The 17498-nt window shown below is 50.1% G+C and overlaps 1 protein-coding gene across 1 annotated transcript in view; it reads right to left on the reverse strand.

Annotated features, from left to right (window-relative positions):
* Nucleotides 1-11175: 11175 nt before the first annotated feature.
* USP33 (ubiquitin specific peptidase 33) overlaps nt 11176-17498 on the reverse strand; it is a 49950-nt gene continuing 43627 nt past the window's right edge. The window contains exon 24 of the mRNA XM_069738314.1: nt 11176-15661. Within this exon, the coding sequence (XP_069594415.1) occupies nt 15504-15661 (158 nt within the window). The 3' untranslated portion in view covers nt 11176-15503. The remainder of the gene's footprint in view (nt 15662-17498) is intronic.

A 17498-nucleotide genomic window follows, 5' to 3' on the forward strand; every position in this document is an offset into this window, starting at 1 on the left:
GAGCGCGGTGCGATAGAAGAGGGTGCGCCGTGTTATATAGAGGAGAGCACGGTGAGATAGAAGAGGGGGCTCCGTGTTATATAGAGAAGAGAGGGGTGAGATAGAAGAGGGGGCTCCGTGTTATATAGAGGAGAGCGCGGTGCGATAGAAGAGGGGGCTCCGTGTTATATAGAGGAGAGCGTGGTGTAATAGAAGAGGGGGCCCCGTGTTATATAGAGGAGAGAGCGGTGAGATAGAAGAGGGGGCACCGTGTTATATAGAGGAGATCGCGGTGCGATAGAAGAGGGGGCTCCGTGTTATATAGAGGAGAGCGCGGTGAGATAGAAGAGGGGGCTCAGTGTTATATAGAGGAGAGCGGGGGGTGAGATAGAAGAGGGGGCACCGTGTTATATATAGGAGAGCGCGGTGAGATAGAAGAGGGGGCACCGTGTTATATAGAGGAGAGCGCGGTGAGATAGAAGAGGGGGCACCGTGTTACAATACCCAGATAGATTAGCGAAATTAGGATTATTTAGTCTAGAAAAAAGACGACTGAGGGGCGATCTAATAACCATGTATAAGTATATAAGGGGACAATACAAATATCTCGCTGAGGATCTGTTTATACCAAGGAAGGTGACGGGCACAAGGGGGCATTCTTTGCGTCTGGAGGAGAGAAGGTTTTTCCACCAACATAGAAGAGGATTCTTTACTGTTAGGGCAGTGAGAATCTGGAATTGCTTGCCTGAGGAGGTGGTGATGGCGAACTCAGTCGAGGGGTTCAAGAGAGGCCTGGATGTCTTCCTGGAGCAGAACAATATTGTATCATACAATTATTAGGTTCTGTAGAAGGACGTAGATCTGGGGATTTATTATGATGGAATATAGGCTGAACTGGATGGACAAATGTCTTTTTTCGGCCTTACTAACTATGTTACTATGTTACTATGTTACTATGTTATATAGAGGAGAGCGCGGTGAGATAGAAGAGGGGGCTCCGTGTTATATAGAGGAGAGCGCGGTGAGATAGAAGAGGGGGCTCCGTGTTATATAGAGGAGAGCGCGGTGCGATAGAAGAGGGGGCACCGTGTTATATAGAGGAGAGCTCGGTGAGATAGAAGAGGGGGCACCGTGTTATATAGAGGAGAGCGCGGTGAGATAGAAGAGGGGGCACCGTGTTATATAGAGGAGAGCGCGGTGCGATAGAAGAGGGGGCACCGTGTTATATAGAGGAGAGCGCGGTGCGATAGAAGAGGGGGCACCGTGTTATATAGAGGAGAGCGCAGTGCGATAGAAGAGGGGGCACCGTGTTATATAGAGGAGAGCGCGGTGCGATAGAAGAGGGGGCTCCGTGTTATATAGAGGAGAGCGTGGTGTGATAGAAGAGGGGGCCCCGTGTTATATAGAGGAGAGAGCGGTGAGATAGAAGAGGGGGCACCGTGTTATATAGAGGAGAGCGCGGTGCGATAGAAGAGGGGGCTCCGTGTTATATAGAGGAGAGCGGGGGGTGATAGAAGAGGGGGCGCCGTGTTATATAGAGGAGAGCGCGGTGAGATAGAAGAGGGGGCTCCGTGTTATATAGAGGAGAGAGCGGTGAGATAGAAGAGGGGGCACCGTGTTATATAGAGGAGAGCGCGGTGAGATAGAAGAGGGGGCTCCGTGTTATATAGAGGAGAGCGCGGTGAGATAGAAGAGGGGGCACCGTGTTATATAGAGGAGAGCGCGGTGCGATAGAAGAGGGAGCACCGTGTTATATAGAGGAGAGCTCGGTGAGATAGAAGAGGGGGCACCGTGTTATATAGAGGAGAGCGGGGGGTGAGATAGAAGAGGGGGCTCCGTGTTATATAGAGGAGAGCGCGGTGAGATAGAAGAGGGGGCACCGTGTTATATAGAGGAGAGCGCGGTGCGATAGAAGAGGGAGCACCGTGTTATATAGAGGAGAGCTCGGTGAGATAGAAGAGGGGGCACCGTGTTATATAGAGGAGAGCGGGGGGTGAGATAGAAGAGGGGGCTCCGTGTTATATAGAGGAGAGCGCGGTGAGATAGAAGAGGGGGCACCGTGTTATATAGAGGAGAGCGCGGTGCGATAGAAGAGGGGGCACCGTGTTATATAGAGGAGAGCGCGGTGCGATAGAAGAGGGGGCACCGTGTTATATAGAGGAGAGCGCGGTGCGATAGAAGAGGGGGCTCCGTGTTATATAGAGGAGAGCGTGGTGTAATAGAAGAGGGGGCCCCGTGTTATATAGAGGAGAGAGCGGTGCGATAGAAGAGGGGGCACCGTGTTATATAGAGGAGAGCGCGGTGAGATAGAAGAGGGGGCTCCGTGTTATATAGAGGAGAGCGCGGTGCGATAGAAGAGGGGGCTCCGTGTGATATCGAGGAGAGCGGTTGGTGATAGAAGAGGGGGCGCCGTGTTATATAGAGGAGAGCGCGGTGAGATAGAAGAGGGGGCTCCGTGTTATATAGAGGAGAGAGCGGTGAGATAGAAGAGGGGGCACCGTATTATATAGAGGAGAGCGGGGGGTGCGATAGAAGAGGGGGCACCGTGTTATATAGAGGAGAGCGCGGTGAGATAGAAGAGGGGGCTCCGTGTTATATAGAGAGCGCGGTGAGATAGAAGAGGGGGCTCCGTGTTATATAGAGGAGAGAGCGGTGAGATAGAAGAGGGGGCTCCGTGTTATATAGAGGAGAGCGCGGTGAGATAGAAGAGGGGGCTCCGTGTTATATAGAGGAGAGCGCGGTGCGATAGAAGAGGGGGCACCGTGTTATATAGAGGAGAGCGCGGTGAGATAGAAGAGGGGGCTCCGTGTTATATAGAGGAGAGAGCGGTGAGATAGAAGAGGGGGCTCCGTGTTATATAGAGGAGAGCGCGGTGAGATAGAAGAGGGGGCTCCGTGTTATATAGAGGAGAGCGCGGTGAGATAGAAGAGGGGGCACCGTGTTATATAGAGGAGAGCTCGGTGAGATAGAAGAGGGGGCACCGTGTTATATAGAGGAGAGCGCGGTGAGATAGAAGAGGGGGCTCCGTGTTATATAGAGGAGAGAGCGGTGAGATAGAAGAGGGGGCTCCGTGTTATATAGAGGAGAGCGCGGTGCGATAGAAGAGGGAGCACCGTGTTATATAGAGGAGAGCTCGGTGAGATAGAAGAGGGGGCACCGTGTTATATAGAGGAGAGCGGGGGGTGAGATAGAAGAGGGGGCTCCGTGTTATATAGAGGAGAGCGCGGTGAGATAGAAGAGGGGGCACCGTGTTATATAGAGGAGAGCGCGGTGCGATAGAAGAGGGGGCACCGTGTTATATAGAGGAGAGCGCAGTGCGATAGAAGAGGGGGCACCGTGTTATATAGAGGAGAGCGCGGTGCGATAGAAGAGGGGGCTCCGTGTTATATAGAGGAGAGCGTGGTGTAATAGAAGAGGGGGCCCCGTGTTATATAGAGGAGAGAGCGGTGAGATAGAAGAGGGGGCACCGTGTTATATAGAGGAGAGCGCGGTGCGATAGAAGAGGGGGCTCCGTGTTATATAGAGGAGAGCGGGGGGTGATAGAAGAGGGGGCGCCGTGTTATATAGAGGAGAGCGCGGTGAGATAGAAGAGGGGGCTCCGTGTTATATAGAGGAGAGCGTGGTGAGATAGAAGAGGGGGCTCCGTGTTATATAGAGGAGAGCGCGGTGCGATAGAAGAGGGGGCTCCGTGTTATATAGAGGAGAGCGTGGTGAGATAGAAGAGGGGGCTCCGTGTTATATAGAGGAGAGCGCGGTGAGATAGAAGAGGGGGCACCGTGTTATATAGAGGAGAGCGGGGGGTGATAGAAGAGGGGGCGCCGTGTTATATAGAGGAGAGCGCGGTGAGATAGAAGAGGGGGCTCCGTGTTATATAGAGGAGAGAGCGGTGAGATAGAAGAGGGGGCACCGTATTATATAGAGGAGAGCGGGGGGTGCGATAGAAGAGGGGGCACCGTGTTATATAGAGGAGAGCGCGGTGAGATAGAAGAGGGGGCTCCGTGTTATATAGAGAGCGCGGTGAGATAGAAGAGGGGGCACCGTGTTATATAGAGGAGAGCGCGGTGAGATAGAAGAGGGGGCTCCGTGTTATATAGAGGAGAGCGCGGTGAGATAGAAGAGGGGGCTCCGTGTTATATAGAGGAGAGCGCGGTGCGATAGAAGAGGGAGCACCGTGTTATATAGAGGAGAGCTCGGTGAGATAGAAGAGGGGGCACCGTGTTTTATAGAGGAGAGCGGGGGGTGAGATAGAAGAGGGGGCTCCGTGTTATATAGAGGAGAGCGCGGTGAGATAGAAGAGGGGGCACGGTGTTATATAGAGGAGAGCGCGGTGCGATAGAAGAGGGGGCACCGTGTTATATAGAGGAGAGCGCAGTGCGATAGAAGAGGGGGCTCCGTGTTATATAGAGGAGAGCGTGGTGTAATAGAAGAGGGGGCCCCGTGTTATATAGAGGAGAGAGCGGGCGGTGAGATAGAAGAGGGGGCACCGTGTTATATAGAGGAGAGCGCGGTGCGATAGAAGAGGGGGCTCCGTGTTATATAGAGGAGAGCGCGGTGAGATAGAAGAGGGGGCTCCGTGTTATATAGAGGAGAGAGCGGTGAGATAGAAGAGGGGGCACCGTGTTATATAGAGGAGAGCGGGGGGTGCGATAGAAGAGGGGGCACCGTGTTATATAGAGGAGAGCGCGGTGAGATAGAAGAGGGAGCTCCGTGTTATATAGAGGAGAGCGCGGTGAGATAGAAGAGGGGGCTCCGTGTTATATAGAGGAGAGCGCGGTGCGATAGAAGAGGGAGCACCGTGTTATATAGAGGAGAGCTCGGTGAGATAGAAGAGGGGGCACCGTGTTATATAGAGGAGAGCGGGGGGTGAGATAGAAGAGGGGGCTCCGTGTTATATAGAGGAGAGCGCGGTGAGATAGAAGAGGGGGCACCGTGTTATATAGAGGAGAGCGCGGTGAGATAGAAGAGGGGGCACCGTGTTATATAGAGGAGAGCGCGGTGCGATAGAAGAGGGGGCACCGTGTTATATAGAGGAGAGCGCGGTGAGATAGAAGAGGGGGCACCGTGTTATATAGAGGAGAGCGCGGTGTGATAGAAGAGGGGGCACCGTGTTATATAGAGGAGAGCGTGGTGAGATAGAAGAGGGGGCACCGTGTTATATAGAGGAGAGAGCGGTGAGATAGAAGAGGGTGCACCGTGTTATATAGAGGAGAGCGCGGTGAGATAGAAGAGGGAGCACCGTGTTATATAGAGGAGAGCGGGGGGTGCGATAGAAGAGGGGGCTCCGTGTTATATAGAGGAGAGCGGGGTGAGATAGAAGAGGGGGCTCCGTGTTATATAGAGGAGAGCGCGGTGAGATAGAAGAGGGGGCACCGTGTTATATAGAGGAGAGCGGGGGGTGAGATAGAAGAGGGGGCACCGTGTTATATAGAGGAGAGCGCGGTGAGATAGAAGAGGGGGCACCGTGTTATATAGAGGAGAGCGCGGTGTGATAGAAGAGGGGGCACCGTGTTATATAGAGGAGAGCGCGGTGAGATAGAAGAGGGGGCACCGTGTTATATAGAGAGCGCGGTGAGATAGAAGAGGGGGCACCGTGTTATATAGAGGAGAGCGCGGTGAGATAGAAGAGGGGGCTCCGTGTTATATAGAGGAGAGCGCGGTGAGATAGAAGAGGGGGCTCCGTGTTATATAGAGGAGAGCGCGGTGCGATAGAAGAGGGAGCACCGTGTTATATAGAGGAGAGCGCGGTGCGATAGAAGAGGGGGCTCCGTGTTATATAGAGGAGAGCGCGGTGAGATAGAAGAGGGGGCGCTGTGTTATATAGAGGAGAGCGTGGTGCGATAGAAGAGGGAGCACCGTGTTATATAGAGGAGAGCGGGGTGCGATAGAAGAGGGAGAGCCGTGATATATAGAGGAGAGCGCGGTGAGATAGAAGAGGGGGCTCCGTGTTATATAGAGGAGAGAGCGGTGCGATAGAAGAGGGGGCACCGTGTTATATAGAGGAGAGCGGGGGGTGCGATAGAAGAGGGGGCTCCGTGTTATATAGAGGAGAGCGGGGGGTTCGATAGAAGAGGGGGCTCCGTGTTATATAGAGGAGAGCGCGGTGCGATAGAAGAGGGGGCTCCGTGTTATATAGAGGAGAGCGGGGTGAGATAGAAGAGGGGGCTCCGTGTTATATAGAGGAGAGCGCGGTGAGATAGAAGAGGGGGCACCGTGTTATATAGAGGAGAGCGTGGTGCGATAGAAGAGGGGGCTCCTTGTTATATAGAGGAGAGCGCGGTGCGATAGAAGAGGGGGCACCGTGTTATATAGAGGAGAGCGGGGGGTGCGATAGAAGAGGGGGCTCCGTGTTATATAGAGGAGAGCGCGGTGCGATAGAAGAGGGGGCTCCGTGTTATATAGAGGAGAGCGCGGTGCGATAGAAGAGGGGGCACCGTGTTATATAGAGGAGAGCGCGGTGCGATAGAAGAGGGGGCACCGTGTTATATAGAGGAGAGCGCGGTGAGATAGAAGAGGGGGCGCCGTGTTATATAGAGGAGAGCACGGTGAGATAGAAGAGGGGGCACCGTGTTATATAGAGAAGAGAGGGGTGAGATAGAAGAGGGGGCGCCGTGTTATATAGAGGAGATCGTGGTGAGATAGAAGAGGGGGCTCCGTGTTATATAGAGGAGAGCGGGGTGAGATAGAAGAGGGGGCGCCGTGTTATATAGAGGAGAGTGCGGTGAGATAGAAGAGGGAGCGCCGTGTTATATAGAGGAGAGCGTGGTGAGATAGAAGAGGGGGCACCGTGTTATATAGAGGAGAGCGTGGTGAGATAGAAGAGGGGGCACCGTGTTATATAGAGGAGAGTGCGGTGAGATAGAAGAGGGAGCGCCGTGTTATATAGAGGAGAGCGTGGTGAGATAGAAGAGGGGGCACCGTGTTATATAGAGGAGAGTGCGGTGAGATAGAAGAGGGAGCGCCGTGTTATATAGAGGAGAGCGTGGTGAGATAGAAGAGGGGGCACCGTGTTATATAGAGGAGAGCGGGGTGAGATAGAAGAGGGGGCGCCGTGTTATATAGAGGAGAGTGCGGTGAGATAGAAGAGGGAGCGCCGTGTTATATAGAGGAGAGCGTGGTGAGATAGAAGAGGGGGCGCCGTGTTATATAGAGGAGAGCGTGGTGAGATAGAAGAGGGGGCACCGTGTTATATAGAGGAGAGCGCGGTGTGATAGAAGAGGGGGCTCCGTGTTATATAGAGGAGAGCGCGGTGAGATAGAAGAGGGAGCGCCGTGTTATATAGAGGAGAGCGCGGTGAGATAGAAGAGGGGGCGCCGTGTTATATAGAGAAGAGCGCGGTGAGATAGAAGAGGGGGCTCCGTGTTATATAGAGGAGAGCGCGGTGAGATAGAAGAGGGGGCGCCGTGTTATATAGAGGAGAGCGCGGTGCGATAGAAGAGGGGGCTCCGTGTTATATAGAGAGCGCGGTGCGATAGAAGAGGGGGCTCCGTGTTATATAGAGGAGAGCGCGGTGCGATAGAAGAGGGGGCTCATTGTTATATAGAGGAGAGCGCGGTGAGATAGAAGAGGGGGCACCGTGTTATATAGAGGAGAGCGCGGTGAGATAGAAGAGGGAGCGCCGTGATATATAGAGGAGAGCGCGGTGAGATAGAAGAGGGGGCTCCGTGTTATATAGAGGAGAGCGCGGTGCGATAGAAGAGGGGGCTCATTGTTATATAGAGGAGAGCGCGGTGAGATAGAAGAGGGGGCACCGTGTTATATAGAGGAGAGCGCGGTGCGATAGAAGAGGGGGCTCCGTGTTATATAGAGGAGAGCGCGGTGAGATAGAAGAGGGCGCCGTGTTATATAGAGGAGAGCGCGGTGCGATAGAAGAGGGGGCTCCGTGTTATATAGAGGAGAGCGGGGTGCGATAGAAGAGGGGGCTCCGTGTTATATAGAGGAGAGCGCGGTGAGATAGAAGAGGGGGCACCGTGTTATATAGAGGAGAGCGCGGTGAGATAGAAGAGGGAGCTCCGTGTTATATAGAGAGCGCGGTGAGATAGAAGAGGGGGCACCGTGTTATATAGAGGAGAGCGCGGTGAGATAGAAGAGGGAGCTCCGTGTTATATAGAGAGCGCGGTGAGATAGAAGAGGGGGCACCGTGTTATATAGAGGAGAGCGCGGTGCGATAGAAGAGGGGGCACCGTGTTATATAGAGGAGAGCGCGGTGAGATAGAAGAGGGAGCGCCGTGATATATAGAGGAGAGCGCGGTGAGATAGAAGAGGGGGCTCCGTGTTATATAGAGGAGAGCGCGGTGCGATAGAAGAGGGGGCTCCGTGTTATATAGAGGAGAGCGGGGGGTGAGATAGAAGAGGGGGCTCCGTGTTATATAGAGGAGAGCGGGGGGTGAGATAGAAGAGGGGGCTCCGTGTTATATAGAGGAGAGCGCGGTGAGATAGAAGAGGGGGCTCCGTGTTATATAGAGGAGAGCGGGGGGTGAGATAGAAGAGGGGGCTCCGTGTTATATAGAGGAGAGCGGGGGGTGAGATAGAAGAGGGGGCTCCGTGTTATATAGAGGAGAGCGGGGGGTGAGATAGAAGAGGGGGCACCGTGTTATATAGAGGAGAGCGCGGTGCGATAGAAGAGGGGGCTCCGTGTTATATAGAGGAGAGCGCGGTGAGATAGAAGAGGGGGCGCCGTGTTATATAGAGGAGAGCGCGGTGAGATAGAAGAGGGGGCTCCGTGTTATATAGAGGAGATCGCGGTGCGATAGAAGAGGGGGCTCAGTGTTATATAGAGGAGAGCGTGATGCGATAGAAGAGGGCGCCATGTTATATAGAGGAGAGCGCGGTGCGATAGAAGAGGGGGCTCAGTGTTATATGGAGGAGAGCGCGGTGAGATAGAAGAGGGGGCGCCGTGTTATATAGAGGAGAGCGTGGTGAGATAGAAGAGGGGGCTCCGTGTTATATAGAGGAGATCGCGGTGCGATAGAAGAGGGGGCTCAGTGTTATATAGAGGAGAGCGCAATGCGATAAGAGGGGGGCGCCGTGTTATATAGAGGAGAGCGCAATGCGATAGAAGAGGGGGCGCCGTGTTATATAGAGGAGAGAGCGGTGCGATAGAAGAGGGGCGCCGTGTTATATAGAGGAAAGCTTGGTGCGATAGAAGAGGGGGCGCCGTATTATATAGGGGAGCACAATGTGATATTAATCAGGCACGCCGTGATAGGCTGGAGTCACACTAGCGTATAGCATCCTATATACTAATGACCCTCGGCTCTTGCGTTGCTGTGAGCATGATCCGAGTGTCAGCGCTCTGTGATCAGAGTGTCAGCGCTCAATGTCATCGTTCTGTGATCAGAGTGTCGCTGGACCGCCTCTGTGGGCAGTGGGGTACTCGGTATCGGGTCCTTCAGTTCACAGGGGAAATGTCACGGTGGCTGACCCAGTCCGTGGCCCTTGGGACGTCCGTGTAATAGGGAAAGGTCTTTAAAGGGGAAATGTTCGTGACGCCACCTGTGGTATTCGGTCAGGGCGACCGACGCTGCTGTAAGGGGTCCGCTGGGGTGATGTTATGGCAGCTAGATGGGATACCGTCCCACAGGTTAAGTGTGTCCCCAGGGCTTTCCAGATTGTAGATTGTGAGAGGTGCAGTGAAAAACGAGGACACAAGGTTGCAGTTACCTATTACTGGAGGCTTCAGCATCCACAGTCCAGGGCACCAGATCACGGGGCAGGCAGAGTCCGGCCGGTTTGTTGGCAAATCTAGAGTCCCCTTATCCAGATAGAAATCAGTAGCCTTCCTCTAGCACGGTGTGGTGTAGTACCTTACTGCTAAGCGTCTCATATGGTCCTCACAACTGTTGAAGATGTTACAGATGTAATGTCTCTCTCTGTCCCCCAGATGGATAGGACAAACCCGTATGACCGGTGGCTTGAGGCGTTTTACAGGGACTCTATCATGCCCCGGCCTCTAAGGGGTGCCACCTTGCCTCCTGGGTATAGGTGCAAACAGGTAACGTGCAATTAGCTGTCCTGCCGGTCTCTGGAGCAAGGCATAAAGGACTGTTGCTCCCTCGGTGTTCCGGCTACCTGCGCCTCAGAAGGAATGATTTCATTAAGAAAATCACGTCCATTAGTTACACTAAAGGCGGAGGCCATGGACATGAGGAGCAGGTCCCTAATATATATGGAGGCATTTTGACTCGTTCCCTGTGGCCGATGTGATGGGATAAGAGGTTTGAGCACACCGAGTTGATTCTTTGGTGTTCTTTATCTCTACGAGTTATGACCGCATTTGTACAGAATTTGTTATTTTGCTTCCTAAATGCAAAATGAAGTAACTTTGTAAACATTCGACCTTTATAATTTCCATCATTTTCCCGCTGCCGTCTGTAAGTCCTGAACCTAGAACCTCGTATACCAAATGATGCGAATCCATCAGCGCTCTGCAATCCTCTCCGAGTAAGGCTGAATTCAGACGCCCGTGTCTCCCTACATTCAAGGGCACATATGAGACCATCAAGTTCATGGCAGGAGGTCTGCGTCTAGTCTGTGTGAATCCAGCCTTAAAGAACGCTGGAGGCAAAATATTAAAAATATATCAATAATACTTTGTAATACATCTCAGAGAAATCGGCTTCTTTCTCCTCCTGGACTGAGCAACTCTTCCCATTAAAGAGACAGGAAACGACAGTTGGTGCTTATAAAGTTCTATGGAGAATCACTTCAACTGGCAGGTGTATGTGTGTGTCTCCATAGAATTATGAAGACAACAACTGAATTAAAAGGGTCACTCTTAAAATTACAAGTTTTTGCCATATATAATCTATAGATTGATCCCTGTAGCTGGGACCCCGAGATTGGGCACTGGAGCAGAGATGCGCATTCTTGGCCTTTGCTGCTTTGCCTCCTGGAACTGTGCGAGAAATCAGACTGCAACGCACTGGTATATGTAGCAGTCATGTAGACAAAGAATGTGACTGCAGAGCTCCGGTCTGGGGGTCACTGGGGGTCCCAGCGATTAGCAAGTTATGCCCCATCTGTCGGATAACTTAGACATGAAGTTTGCATCCTGAAACTCCATACAACTTTAGTAAGGTTTCCTATTATAAAGGCGACTTCAGACACTTTGCACGTTTACGCTGCACCCTTCTGCGACGTTAGACGGCCGCCCTGACCCCGTGCTCATTGGTCGCACACGTATTAATGAGACAGACGTGCAGAGAAACGTTAGCCTTTATTGATGATTTACAATGAGCAATTAAGTAGTTAAAACCAGACATTCACAACATGCTAACAATCACATCTAGCCATCCAATGACTCTGCAGTAAGAAGGACGAGCCGCGGAGGGGACACATTGTGAGGACCCACTCTCCAGGACCCCGCCTGTCATTTCTATGGGTAGTGGTCATATTTAACCGCTGGCTCTCCCACAACCAGCTTTAAAATTCCCCTGCAGAACTGGAAAACTTCATACACTATACAAAAGCAAGAGATCACTTTAATTTAAAGGTGATGTTCTGGATTTTATCACATGGCCGTATTTTTTTCCCCCAAAAAAAACAACCGCACTACTTCTGTTTACAGATTGTGATTGCAGTTCAGTCCTATTCATTCCAATGAAGCTGCAATACCAAAGTCAACCCATTGACAGAATTGGGCGTTGTTTCAGGGGGAAAAAAAAGCATCCATATTTTTGTCATCTTTGACAACCCCTTTAACAGTGAGCTAAGGACTACATGCATCATTATCAGATGTAGTGGATATAGGTGCGTACATTGTATACCCCAGCCCCCAATACATAATGCCCAATGTGCCACCTTCCTGGCATAAGAATGGCACAAGTTCAATGTAGAATCTCAGTAATATAAAGCACTGTCTATATTAAAAGGGAACTCCGGTATTTACCTTTCAGAAGGCAACAGTGCCGAGGGCGAGAAAACCCAAACTCCCACCGGCTCCAGTGCTGCCCACCATGGAAACCTGGCACAAGGCTGGAAACATGTACTATAGGCAACATGGCGGTGCTGGTCGGCCTCCATCCCCCGCTCTCACCAGGCACTGAGACTTCGCCTCATCTGCACAGTGATGTCATTCATTTACATATTAGTTTGCAGTTTAATGGGCGACTGATTAAAAGATTACCGCAGACCCCACGCCGATCACGACACCTTGTGCGTTGACAATTCTCAAAATGAGTCGGTTTGTCCCGGGTTTCGGCACCGATTCCTGCTGATCACATACATATTGATTGTCTCGTCCGCTGCCGTGAGCTTACAACTCCCAACGTGCTTTGTCGGGAGTTGTAGTTTCACCTCAGACAGGCTTGTCGTAACACCGTGGGCCGGCGCTGCCTGAACAAGAGGTCATGTCTGAATACACTTAATATTGGGCCTGGAAAAAAAGGATCTGCTCAATTACACGGTGAAAACAACTCAGACCAACTAACGGGGAACAATTTTCGGGCCTCATTTACCAATATTGAAAGAAAAACCAGGCTTGATAGCCATAGCAACCAGTGTGCAGCTTATATTATTACTGAGCAGTTTGGAGCTGGGGCCTGTCAGGTTGCCATAGGCAACCAGGCCTTCTGGAGGTTTAACTGGTTGCTATAGGCAATAAGTCATTATTATTCTAACTCTTGTCAGGTTGCTATAGGCAACAAGGCATTGTTCTCTGTTGAGGCCTGTTTGGTTGCTATGGGAAACCAGGCATTGTCTTTTCTGGAGGAGAAATCACCTCTTTTTAGGATCCTGTCTATTTCCAGTCCCTGGTGCAATCGTGGAGTTTAACAGCCGTCATGTATGTGCCACTGACCAACACTAACAATACAAAATTTGGGATATTTATTAAGCCCCATCCCTGAAGCGCCCACAAATCAGCCACTTTGGGCGTGGATTTGCTAAGCCCCGCCCATACGCGATTGTACTTCACCTCGCGGCACCGATGGTACGCGTGTAACCGATATGTAAGCTGTGTGTTCAGCCCAGCAGCAATAGATTCACTTTTTCCTGAAACTCGCTTTTACTTAAAGAGAAGCTGTCGCCATGTATCGTGGCGCTCGCAGCGGCCGTTTATCGCACCTTCGCTCTATTATGTACAGAAGCATTATTAGCACTTATCTATTGCACATGGGAGCTGCCATATTGAAGACACTGACTCTGGTCGGACCTGTTTCTGGCTTCTTCTCTAGCGCCCTCCCAGTCAGTGCGGACCAGGACAACAGAACTAAATTACATCTATAGATATTTTAGCCCTGTTAATAGAAAGAATAAATCTGTCCGAAACACGAGTCTCCCAGAACCCATTCTGCCATATAAAAATACAAAAAGTTTCTAGTTAGTTGCGTTACTGGCACAAATTACAAAGGTTTTTGTGGTTTCTTCTTTTAAAAAAAGTTTTCCCGACTCGCACAATAGAAAGGAAAGGCGACAGATGCTCTTTAAGAGAAGGCGACGTTCAGCGCTGTGAGGTGGGAATCCGGCTGTATGTGGAGGGGGAATATCGAGCGATCCCATTATGGCCGACTTCATTATATCTGTGAAATCTTTGGTGTTCCTATTTTTAAAGGGGTTGGCTCATCACCTTCAATAATTAAAACGGAAAAAAAAACTATGCAACTTTGCAATTTACTTCTTATAATCCTTCTATTAAAAAAAAACAGAAAATGTATAAGTGTTGTCAAGGTCCCCGTCCACCTCTGCAGTGATTCAGCGGGGACCTGTCTCCATATTCAAGAAGAATGAATATGCGAGTGCTGCTCTGAAGTTCTGGACCAACGGTGCAACCATGCCGTTGGTCCAAACGGTCACTCATCAGAAGTGCCGCTCCTAACAGCTTGTTTTGCAAGCTTGAAGCCCTGGGTGGGGTTACGGGGAGGGTGACAGGGGAGCGTAGCAAGCTCCTACAGACAGAACATGGAACAACCCCTTTAAGTCATTACTAATGGACACTTCTCATCAAGTTACATCAGCTCGGGACAACCATTAAGGGTTAAAAGAGCCAAACCCTATTAGAGAGGAGTCCATAATAAAATGCCGCCCACATCTACTTTCTGGGGAAGTGAAGAGTCATAAAGAGGGTTTCTCTCTGGAAGACTTGGCTCAGCCCGACTTGTGCAATTCTCCATTTCTCCTGCGGAGGCGCAGTAGGAAAGCGAACCGCTACCTGCCACAAGTTATATCTGATCGCTGGGGGTTCTGGCAGCCGGACCATCTTGGACCTGCTAATAAGGGGGACCCCCACCCTCATTTAACAAGTAGTACAGAACCCCTAAAACGACTGCTTTTGTGTGCGCCCCATGGGGACCGGCTGGCAGCTCAGGACATCATTGAATCCCAGCAATGGGCAGACGAACAGACCACTAGTACCTAGATCACTTATATTCCTGAAATGTGTAACAATTACCTCCCCCTAAAGGTTTGACCAGTGATAAAGTTACGGTTGGTAAATTCTATTTAATGCAAAAAGAAAACAAAAATGTAACAAATGTACTTTCTGCTATTGGGCGGGGATGGGGTTAAAAATCCTGCGCCGACTTCACCGCCGATCTTGGCAAAAATATATTTTAATGCGACAAGTGCAAACTTCTCTATGACTGCGACAATGTGCAAACGCGTTTTGTGACCGCAGACGATCGCTTGTGCTTTCGTGGTAACTGCAGACCGGTTGCACCGTCCTGTTCTGCGCTGATCCCGGGGACCTTTCTACCGGGAGCAATCGCTCCTTCCTGAAGCTGTGCTTTTTGTTTCTAAGGAAATCTCAACTTTTGGAAAACAGCAAAAAATAAATCTAGTGACGACGCATTGACAAAGATCATTATCAAAATAAAAGCATTTTCTTCATTCTTTCACGTCAGGGCATGCCGTGCACCGGATACATACAAAATCAAAAATAAAAGCCACCAGGTCACTGGCCATACCTTCATATGGGATCACAGGGCCCCCCTAAAACGTGAGATTTATCGTTAATCCTGGCATCAATTCAGAACTATATAGAAAAATACTATTTAAAAAGGGGGAAAACGACAGACAGAGATATCACGGAATTGAAAAAGGTGCTTTTCTTATTTGCACGGCGCATTCCAAGAAAATTTGCATTGACTTAAATAATAGTAAAAAATATATATATAAGGGGTAGGGGGTCCCCAAAATCTGTCTTTACACGCACACATGACATTCCCAGCTAACTAGTAGGTTAGGTCCTGACAACATGGGGGGCATGGATGGATCGCGCTCACATAATCAGGGAGCACAAGGCATGGCGGATTCACATGCACGGCCTCAGCAACCCCCCCCCGGCAGCCTCAGCGGCCCCCCGGTAGCCTCAGGTTATTATTTACAAGTCGGCAGGATTAAAAGGAAAATTAAAAAGAATTAGTTTAATACATTTACATAGATCATCTGAAAAAAAAGTTAAGGGTTTGCCCCTCGCTCTCTTAGAAAACATAAATAGGACACTTAAAAAATCACAGCCAAAATAATAATAAAGGGTGAAGTAATGCAACAGTAGAAACCAAGAAACGGACGGAGCACTATGAAGCAGATTATACATTCCGAGTCTCCACCTCAATCTTCTCCTCCGAGGGTCCGGCTTCACAATCGGTGACTGGGACAGTTTGTCTTATGGTAATCTCGGGACCGCCGCCGTAGATGGAGTGGAGGAAATTCCAGGTTTCTTCTGATATCTGCCCAGAATCGGCTCCTGGAAATAAATTCAAGAAATGTCGACTATGAGATCACATTTAGAGAGGCTAAATGCCAACAGACGTGGCCCCAAACCGACGGTGTACAACTAATGCAAAATGTATACAGTGGCATGTAAAAGTGTGAGCACCGCTGGTCAAAATCACTGTTATTGTGAACAGTTAAGCAAGTTGAAGATGAAATGATACAGATCACACATTTCTTTTGTATTTTAGGCAAAAAAAAAAAATTGTTTCATCTTTTACATTTTAAAAATTACAAAAAGGAAAATAGGCTGATGATAAAGTTTGGACACCTTGGTTTGCTCAGATAAGGTCCGACACCTTGGTCAAAGTTACCGTATATATTCGAGTATAAGCCGACCCGAGTATAAGCCGACCCCCCTAATTTTGCCACAAAAAACTGGGAAAACTTAATGACTCCAGTATAAGCCTAGGGTGGAAAATGCAGCAGCTACCGGTAAATGTCAAAAATAAAAAATAGATACCAATAAAAGTAAAATTAATTGAGATCAGTAGGTTAAGTGTTTTGAATATCCATATTGAATCAGGAGCCCCATATAATGCTCCATACAGTTCATTATGGCCCCATAAGATGCTCGATATAATGCTCCATGCAGTTATGGCCCCATAGATGCTCCATATAATGCTCTATGCAGTTATGGCCCCATAGATGTCCCATATAATGCTCTATGCAGTTATGGCCCCATAGATGCCCCATATAATGCTCCATGCAGTTATGGCCCCATAGATGCCCCATATAATGCTCCATGCAGTTCTTTATGGCCCCATAGACGCTCCATATAGCATTGTGCCACATGTAATGCTGCTGCACAAAAAAAAAAAAATGACATACCTCTCATCGCTGCCCGCTGCTCCTCAGCGTCCCGTCTCTCTGCACTGACTGTTCAGGCAGAGGGCGGCGCGCACACCAATGCGTCATGGCACCCTCTTACCTGCACAGTCACTGCAGAAGATACGGAAGACAAGGCGGCGGTGGAACACGGAAAGGTGAATATGAACTACTCATCTGCTCCTGGCGCGGTCCCCGCATGTCCCACGTCTCCGGGCGAGGCACCATCTTCCTGTAGTGAGTGGTCACTCCCTATGGGAGTGGAGTCCATATTTATAACTTTAATGAGCGGTACCAGTGACCGCTGAACAGGGGAAGAAGCTGCCGCTCCCGAAGACCGTGGGACATGCAGGAACTGCGTCAAGAGTGCCGGGAGCAGGTGAGTATTTGACAGGTGTCGCACCCCCTCACCCGCCGACCCACCGCCTTCCATGACTCGAGTATAAGCCGAGAAAGGCACTTTCAGACCATTATTTTTGGCTGAAAATCTCAGCTTATACTCGAGTATATATGGAAATTAGCCTGTTTGGGGTTATGGCTTGTTCACTATAATCGTTTGGAAAGGCCGGGTGATGCAAATTATCCAGCTTTATAAAGACCCAGCCTCCTCTAACCTTGTGCCAAAAACCAGCAGCCATGGGTTCTTCTAAGAAGCTGCTTAGCACTCTGAAAATTAATATGGTGGAAGCCCACAAAGCAGGAGAAGACTATAAGAAGATAGCAAAGCGTTTTCAAGTTGCCCTTTCTTCATTCCGAAATGTAATTAATAAATGGCAGTTAACAGAAACAGTGGAGGTCAAGATAAGGTCTGGAAGACCAAGAAAAATTTCAGTGAGAGCTGCTTGTAGGATTGGTAGGGAGGCAAAACATAACCTCCGCTTGCCAGCTAAAGACATTCTGAAAGATTCAGCAGACTCTGGAGTTGTGGTACATTGTTCTACTGTTCAGAGACACCTGCACAAATATGGCCTTCATGGAAGTCA

The sequence above is a fragment of the Ranitomeya imitator genome, chromosome 8 (assembly GCF_032444005.1).
Source record: "Ranitomeya imitator isolate aRanImi1 chromosome 8, aRanImi1.pri, whole genome shotgun sequence".
In the NCBI taxonomy this organism is placed as follows: Eukaryota; Metazoa; Chordata; class Amphibia; order Anura; family Dendrobatidae; genus Ranitomeya; species Ranitomeya imitator.